Source organism: Martes martes (assembly GCF_963455335.1).
Source record: "Martes martes genome assembly, chromosome: 5".
Lineage (NCBI taxonomy): Eukaryota > Metazoa > Chordata > Mammalia > Carnivora > Mustelidae > Martes > Martes martes.
Genome location: NC_137892.1, coordinates 82074957 through 82084242, shown reverse-complemented (window position 1 = coordinate 82084242; position 9286 = coordinate 82074957). Strand labels below are relative to the sequence as shown.

Here is a 9286-nt window from a genome sequence, read left to right as displayed (position 1 = left end):
TGCTCTTTTTAAAGACTTTACTTACTTATTTGAGAGAGAGAGAGAGAGAGCACAAGTTGGGTGGGGAGAAGAAGGAGATGCCCCATGGAGCAAGGAGCCCAGCATTGGGCTCAGTCACAGGACCCCAAGATCATGACCTGCACCAAAGGTAGGGGCTTAACCAACTGAGCCTCACAGGTGCGCCTAAGTGGTTGTATTTTTAAAGACAAATTTTAAGACTATTTCCCCCTCTTATATGGCCTTCAGTTTAGGCTACTTGACCATCCCATCGTCACAAGTAGAAGAGAGAAAATAAGCTCTAGTATGACACTTCCAGTGTAACTTCCCAATGACAGTCTCCTCTGCAGCAAGAAGATGGAGTGTTAAATGAAATCTCAGGCTGATTCTTTTATTTTTCCTGATCAGTGTCTTGCATCTATATTCAGTTGGTTTCATTATAACTGTCATTCCTCTTACAGAGAGAAAAAAGGCTTACTGACTTCTTTCTGCTTTTCTTTCATAGAATTAAAATGAGGCAAGAGTCATTCTTGTTTTTGTTCCTGCTGTATTCCTAGCATCTACCACAGAGCCAAAAATATGAAATATGCTTAGTAAATCATTGTTAAATGGCTAATGGAATTTCCATTCCTGATTATAAATTTAGTCTTCACAAAAAGAATTCATTCAAAAAGCACATCCCAAATTAACTTGGAAACATTGGTACTTGTTTCCTTTTCATTTTGTTTATCTTAATGAATTAATTCATTTTACCAATGCTTACTGGAAATGCATATTAATTAAGTGTTTAAAAGTAAAGAAATACAAATCAGAAGAGGAAGGACTTAAATTCTGGTTGCATTATTTATTATCTAAGTAGTCTTGGCAATTAATTCATTGCTTCTGGCTTCAGATTTCTCATTTGTAAAGTGGGATAAAAGCTCTTATGGTCAGGGATTTTGTGAGGATGAAGTAGATACTATATGCAAAGTGTAGTACCTGGCACTGATTAACGGTTACCAAAAATATTATCAGGTGTGTAAGCCTCTGTGTTAGTGTACAAATGTGAACAAGATAAACCCCCTTAGGACGTTTACAAATTAGTACTGGCAAAGAAAACATTAATTGAATAATTACACTGCAAGAAAGACAGTATCAGTAGCATCACAAAGGTGCAAGAAAAGATTTGATTCCTGTTTTAAAATACAGGTTTTATTATTTCGGCCAACAGATCAGATGACTGCCATTGAAAAGATAGTTTGTTAGGGGCGCCTGGATGGCTCAGTGGGTTAAAGCCTCTGCCTTCGGTTCGGGTCATGATCCCAGGGTCCTGGGATCGAGCCCCGCATCGGGCTCTCTGCTCAGCGGGGAGCCTGCTTCCCCCTCTCTCTCTCTGCCTGCCTCTCTGCCTACTTGTGATCTCTCTCTCTCTGTCAAATAAATAAATAAAATCTTTAAAAAAAAAAAAAAAGAAAAGATAGTTTGTTATACTCACAGATCCCTGTGGCCACATCACAGTGGGTAGGGACACAAGGGAAGAATGAGATCTGTCAGAAGGGTGATGGGGTGGAGTGTGTGTGTTGTGACCTAAGTGGACTGAGCCTTTACTGCTTCTTTTGGAAGGATTGGATGAGACAGGGTTCGCAGGTTTAGGATTGCCTTGTCTGAATAATTTCTTTTGGTTCTGGGATGTAGGGGCTGTCTTTAGTTGTCTGGTACCTGCCTTGCATGATTGTGGTAGGCATAGAGTGGCTCCGAGTGTGAGTTCCATAAAGGAGGTGGTTGACAATAAGGGCTCTAGGTTAGTTGGTTTGCATATGGAAGGGGCACTCCTAAGTGAATTATTTGCTATCTCTAGGAATTAGCTAGCTCTAGAAAGAGCAGTACCTCCAAGGTCAGGAAGGCCCCAAGATCTCAGAGCATCAAAGATACAGAAAAAAAAAGACCTGATGAATGCAGTGGCTCTGAACTCACAAAGCATGGAAGTAGCCAAGTCCAAGTTTCTTTTCAAATCTGACTGTATCCCCAATCCACTTGTCCCCTGTCACAGCACCCTATTTACTTCTTATCACTTACTGCTTGTTCTTTTCTTTGCTCACCTGTTCATTCTGTCTATCCCATTACACTGTCACATCCAGGAAGGCGAGAAATTTGCTTGTCTGGTTTACTGCTCCAGTTCTAGTTCCTGACATGCAGAGGATTACCAATAAACATTTGTTGAACGAGTGAGTGAAAACAGTAGTACTTGATGGTTGTGTGTGGATGTGTGCACAGGCACATATGACTGTTCATACATGTGTAAAAATGTGGATATTTGTGTTGCTGAATGTGTGTGTGTGTTTTTCATAGAGCAGGTTCCAGCCTTTATTCTAAGCTGTGTCTATGGCTAGGTTTCAGCCAACACTATATGTCTGGCAGGTTCTTTGATAAGCCTATCAGAATCTAGCACACAGGTTTTCCTGGAGAAGTGAACTCATGCTGGTCAGGCCAGCAGACAAGCTCAGGACAGTACAGGACACCTCAGAGGACACCTCAGAGGTTGGAAGGAAGAATCATTTTTGTGCATATAATGCTATATTTCTCCTGGAGGAGTCTTGGCCCTGCCCCCTTGTGGACGTATAACTTATCACTTGTGAGAGAGACACCTCTGCTTAAAAACTGAAAGATCTGTTTTTAACAAAAACTCTGTAATACTTTAGAATGCTTTATTAATCAGATTCTGGCCAGAAAATCAAAACCATTCCAGGTAAGCAAAAAGGAAGAATTTAATAAACTTGGAAGATAATTTACAAGGTGCTAGAAATGCAATTAAAGCAAGAAGCAGGGAGCTGAGTCAATCCAAATATTAGAAAATGCTGGAAAGTGCTAGTGCTCTTTGGCCAGGAGTCAGAGAGTCAGGAGCTGGAGCCAGGAGCTGGGGCCATGCTGCAGAAGCTGGAACAATGGTGGGTTGGCCTGGCTTGGGTGGGAACACAGACACAGGGCCTTTTTGGAAGGAGCTGGAGCCATGGAGAAGATGAGTCACTGGTCAAGATATTTTCTAAAGTGGACCAAGGGAGAAATAGCCTGGCTTCTCCCATTCTCTCCCTTTGAATCTTCTACCAGTGTCCTCCATCAGCTGAACCTAACCAGACACAGTGGGTAAGGAAGCCAGGAAACCACAGTTTGGAAAACTCAGCTTCTTCTAGGACAGAGCAGAGGAGAGGATGTGCAGGGAAAGGATCCGAAAGGAAACTGGGAAATGACAAGCACAGATGAGAGCAGTGTTGGTTAGTATCCCATAAAGAGATCACAACATAAAATTTTTTATTTTATTTTATTTTTTCAGTTTTTGGTTTTAAGTAGGCTCCATGCCTAGCATGGGCCTTCAACTTACAACCCTGAGATCAAGGGTCACATAGTTTACCCAATGAGCCAGGCAGGTGCCCCTCAATGTAAAAATAAAGGCTGGCATCGACTCACCAGCACTTTCCCACACAACCTTGGCCTTTTGAGCGTTTTGGCAGATCAGTATGCCTCGCTAGGTGCTTAATACCCCGGAGAAATGGAAACAATCTCTGGCAGAGACAGCCAGTAGAAGCAGAAGGAGAGAATCAGCATGGTGGTAATTCATCTTCTCCTTCATGCAGTTTATAAAATTAAAGGATTAGCAGTTACAACACAGTACCTTACAAGAATAAATAACAGGTGACACATGGTAAGTGTTAATCTTGGTTTGGTACAGTTACATTCTCTGTTTCCAGCATTTTACTGAGTTTTCCTGACATAACCACCCCCACAAGCAGAGCACCAACTTGTGGCCGTGCACCATAAGGGGCTTGTGTCTTGGCATAGCTTTCTCAGCATCTTCTGTGTCCCTCCTTCATGATGGCGATGGCTGAGGCCAGCAGGGCTGTTTGATCTGGAAGTGGCACCTACCTGGACCCTGATTCCTATTATTCTCCTTCAGCATTCTTTCTTTCCCTCTTTCTTGCATGGGAGGCACCAGAAGTCTCAAGGAATTCCAGGGCTCATGCTTCTAAGTAGGGATGTCCTGGAGCTCCATGGTTGAGTCCTGGCTCCGGGATGGGGAGGCAGCCTTGCAAGAAGACTGCTCTTATGGCTGGCACAGTGTTTTTTTGTGTGTGTGACTGTGTGGGATTGGGTTTCTGGAATGGTTCTGAAATGCATGTTTTGGTGACCTAAATTATTTATGTAGACAGGTTCTTGAAAAAGAATTTTTTTTCCTCAGGATCACACACTCACATTTTAGGTGAGGAAACCAATACTATAGATTTAAAAAGTTTAATCCAGGGCGCCTGGATAGCTCAGTGGGTTAAAGCCTCTGCCTTCGGCTCAGGTCATGATCTCAGGGTCTTGGGATCGAGCCCCACATCGGGCTCCCTGCTCAGCGGGGAGCCTGCTTCCCTCTCTCTCTGCCTACCTCTCTGCCTACTTGTGATCTCATTCTCTGTTAAATAAATAAATAAAATCTTAAAAAAAATAAAAATAAAAAGTTTAATCCAAGTTTACACCAAGAGTAAATATTGAATCCTAGGTTTTTACAAAGGCATTTTGAGTTTTAGCTCCTATAACGTATTATTCTATATGAGAACAGAGAAGGCACATTGTAGGGATTCTCAAACTAATTGGGAGATGCTAGAAAAAATAAGAGGTCTTGCCATGGCAGATCTGTGAATGGGGATGGGGTGGGCAGAGGTAAATTCTAGAGAAATATGGCCTTAAATGCAATGAGGCTGAGTCTGCAGCTGATGGGACCTACTGATTCCATCCATGACTAGGTCGCTTATCAGTAATATGATTCTGCAAACTTTGAATAGAAAGCTGGAGGAAAACAACATTTGCTCCTTTTAATCCTAATATAAAACTTCCCCTTCCTTTCAAGGTTCTTTCAAGACAAGGACTCTTAGAGCTCTCTGTTCCCACTGGCATCTCTGTACAAGGAAGGGCTTTTGTGAGAGGTCCTTGAGAATGCTTCAAGTTAGGGCTTTGTTCTTGTGGGAATATGAGGGAAAGTGGAAAAACCTCCAATTTGTTTAGTGAGGAAACATGATCTTCATGCTCTTCTCTAGGGTGAGTCAAGTGGTAGTGACTGAAATTAGGTTATGACTGGGCTATAAATATGTGTCTGTGCAGAAATCAGTCGTCACACCTCGTTTAGTAACTGGAGCCCCTAGCTCAGTGGATTCAGTGCATTTTGCAATTCAATTTTAAACTCCAGGCATATCTCACAGAAACCCTGTCATGAAGCTGGTAACTGTGTTTCTGCTGGTGACCATCAGCATTTGCAGTTACTCTGGTAAGTGGCCTGAACACACGTCTCTAGTTTTCTATTAATACGAATGTAATCAGTTAAGCCTTGGCTCCCAGGGGAGTATGGTGGAGGGAATTTTAGAATCAAAGAATGGAAAGGTCAGAAGGGATTTCATGTGCAGCAATCCCCCACCCCCAACCCAGCCTACAAATCTCTAACCCCATAGAAGCTCTATCCTTAGTGAATCCTACCTAAGAAGTTAGCCAACTCACACTAATTGTCAACATTCTCAAACGTTTTTCTTTTTTTTCTTAATCTTGAGTCAGAATCTCACTTTGTAACTTCTTTCTTTTGAAACTATGTGGAATCATTCTTCCTATCCTCTGTAATCAGTTGCCAGGTTGTTTCTCCTGAGACATAGCTACATTTATCATTCACATAGTCAATGGATAGTTGCTCAATAACTACACCTGTTGGGCACTTGGGTAAGTAGTGGAAGATTTAGATATGAATCAGACACAGAGATGGTTTACAAGGGGCATGTAGTCTGACAGGGGAGATAAGACTTGTTCACACAGAAGGCACTACAATGAGAGAATAATGCACGGAAATGTATACAGCCAGCGCTCTGTGGGAGAACTGGGGGGCCTACAGTTCAATTTCTAGGTGAGGCATAGAAGTTGGATTCTTGGAGGAGAATGGGAACTGCTCTGTTATTTTTGAAGGGAGTCATTTTAACCTCAGGAAAATACATTTGGATGCATCTGCAAAATGCACTGTGATAGCCACTATACATTCAAAGAACAGAAAGCCTTGAAGGTCTTCCCCTGGCAGAATATAAGTCTATACAGAGAAGACAGTCACCAAAGCCTTTAAAATAAGTAGGGAGATTAATCATGAGAAAATTGGTGCTGCTCACACCCACTCTGGCAACTTTAGTTTATGCTTTTTACTGAAATTTTGGACCAATTTGTAACTTCACTGGTTTGGGCTATTTTGTTGTATTTAGTAACTAGCATCAAATATCTACATATGGGGGTAGAAACAGAAAGCTGGGTGGAAGGAAATAAATATCCCTCTTATGGGAGAGAATTTTGGAAGGACAATAGGTGGTAGAAGAGAAAGAGAAGATAGGTGCACAGGCTTCACTTGTACGATTTGAATGGGGAAATGGAAAGGATTCCAAAAGAAAATGAACTATGGAAGGGTCTTACTAGGAAGATGTGTGTTCTTTTTTTTTTTTCCTTAAAGATTTTATTTATTTATTTGAGAGAGGAACAGAGAGAGTGGGAGAGAGAGGAGAGAGAGGGGAAGAGGGAGAAGCAGACTCCTGGCTGAGCAGGGAGACTGACATGGAGCTTGATCCCCAGACTCCAGGATAATGACTCCGGGATAATGGCAGAAGGCAGACACTTTACGCACTGAGCCACCCAGGCATCCTGGAAGATGTGTGTTCTTACGTGTGTGCTTATGAATGTGTGTGTTTACATATCTGCACATGTGTTTTGTAAAAATGTATACTGTATGTATTTTTCTCATTCTCTACACTCTGCCTCCTATTCATCTTCTGTGTGAAAATTATCTTTCTAAAGCCAAAGATACAAAATTCAGTTGTTCCGTAGAAGAGCCTTGATTCCTCCCCATTGCCCACAGGGAAAAAAGTCTCAAATGCATTAATATAGCATTCCAAGCTCTGAAAATCTGACCTCACCTGGGTTTTGCTGCCTTATCTCCTTTCCCCACCTCAGCATACCTCACTGCAGTTCTGCATTCCATCTGCTCTGGAAGGCTCTCCAGGCAGTGTGCATACTTTCATCCTCACATTTCAGTGCCCTTGTTAATTTTGTTCCTTTTTACAGTGCACCTCCCCTCCCCTTTACCTTGTGACCCTTGATTCTGCTTCAAGACACGGCTCCAGCAACATCTTTCTGTGAAGATTGCTCCAACACTCTACCACATTAGAACTGGCCATCTCTTCTCTTAGGTTTCCATAGAGCTTTATCCATGATATGAGCATAGCACATGTCACATTGTGGCATATACAGATCTTTTTTGTCTACTAGACTGTGTAAGTTCTCTGAATGGAATATCTTTGTCTTATTCATCTATGTATCTGTACTAGCCACTACAGAGCTGGTATTCAGTTATGTTTCTAGCAGTCAGTTGAATTGGTTGGGAGCAGTTTCCTGGGCTGCATTTGGTTGGGATCATGCATGTCCCCAAGTGAAGATTCTTTATGGAATCTACTCTTTGGCCTCAAAGCCACGGACTGTGGAGATAGCCACATGCAAAGTATATTCCTGTTCAGTGAACCACCAATATCTACTGAGTGCTTCCTACATGCCAGGGTCTATTCTAGGCATGAGGTGCAGGAGTGAATAAAACATAAACTTCTTGTTCTCATGGAGCCTGCATACTAGTGAGAGGTTGAAGGCAAGAAATAAATAAGTGAGATTTACTGTTTTAAGTAATGGTAAGAAAAAATAAAGGAAGTTAAAGGATAATGGATGATGCTACTTTAGATACCTTTCTGAGGAGGTAACATTTGAGGAGAGACATGTAGCTAACTGGAGAAAGAAAGTCCTAAGGAGACAGAACAGCAGATGCAAAGGCCCTGAGGCAGAAGTTCTCATCAATCAAGTGACATTTCATCGAATCAAGTGACATTTCATCAAATCAAGTGAGACTGAAACAGAGCTGTTTATGGATACAGTGGAAAGTAGGACAGTCATAGACAGGAGTCAGATGTGCTTATGACTCAGTTTCCCTTTTGCTCTGCAGCTACTGCCTTCCTCGTCAACAGTTTGCCAGATGCTGTCAACAAAGTCTTACCTTTACCTGTGGACAACATTCTCCCTTTTATGGATCCATTAAAGCTTCTTCTGAAAACTCTGGGCATTTCTGTTGAGCACCTTGTGGAAGGGCTAAGAAAGTGTGTGAATGAGCTGGGACCAGAGGCCTCTGAGGCAGTGAAGAAACTGCTGGTAACTATAGGTTGTGGGCTTATTTGTCAATGGGCAGAGCTTAGCCACCTAAACATCTGCCCTCCCCCCCGCTTTCCCCCTCACCCTGTTCTCATTTGTGGACATGTATTTCCCTGGATGTACTCGTACAAAGTTTGCATGTCCAGGAATCTCAAGGAAGGTGCAACATCTACACTTCTAGAAGGCATTTTTTAATGAAAGAGACCTATGTTCTGATTGTCACTTTGCATTTCTCAGCTTGGTGATTCTAGTTGGGACTTAACCACTCTGGTCCTTCATTTCCATAGCAGTAAAATGGTGGCTAAATAGGTTGGTGACTGTTTTTGGAAACATGCTAAGCACATGTAAGCCACATTATTTTTATTCTTATCCTTCTGCCTTTCAGGAGGCGCTGTCGCATTTGGTGTGATGTCAGCACAAAACAGCCGCAGAGGGGAAGGGGAATGGTGTTCTCCTCCAGGGCTAGAATTCCTTCCATCCTAAGATGTAGTGACCCCTGAAAAGAATGAATAAAGCAATGAATAGATTTTGTTTGTCCTGTGTTTATTTCTGGATGTTCTGTTCAGAAGGGCCCAGAAGATAATTTTTTCCTTGGGTCATAAACTCCAGAGAGCCTCTTGTTATCAAGAGAACACACATTTTCCTCCCTCTCTGCTTGATTCTAAGTTAAACATCATCATTTTCTTCAACTGCTCTTTGACGGTATTTCTGTGCCTCTCAAGCTCCTAGTCCCTCACTTCTAAAGAATTTTTTAAATATAAAAATGAAAATATTTGTAAATCCTGTATCCAATAAGGGGTTAATATCCAAAATGTATAAGGAACTCATATAGCTCAATAGTAAAAACCAAAACAAGGTGAAACAAGTAATCCAATTAAAAAATGGGCAAAAGAACCTGAGTAGATACTTTTCCAAAGCAAATACACAGATGTCAAACAGGTATGTGGAAAAGTACACAGCATCACTATTCATCAAAGAAATGTAAATCAAAATCACAATATCACCTCACACATGTTAGAAAGGCTATTATCAAAAAATAAGAAAAAATAAGTGCTGACAAGAACATGGAGAA

At 41.7% G+C, this 9286-nt stretch overlaps 1 protein-coding gene across 1 annotated transcript; it reads left to right on the top strand.

Annotated features, from left to right (window-relative positions):
* Nucleotides 1-5220: 5220 nt before the first annotated feature.
* On the top strand, nucleotides 5221-8623 carry SCGB3A2 (secretoglobin family 3A member 2; the record flags this gene model as incomplete). The annotated part of the gene is made up of 3 exons (XM_080804490.1): nucleotides 5221-5275; nucleotides 8012-8214; nucleotides 8600-8623. 3 exons carry the CDS (start codon nucleotides 5221-5223, stop codon nucleotides 8621-8623), a joined length of 282 nt encoding a protein of 93 aa, XP_080660616.1.
* Nucleotides 8624-9286: the final 663 nt, after the last annotated feature.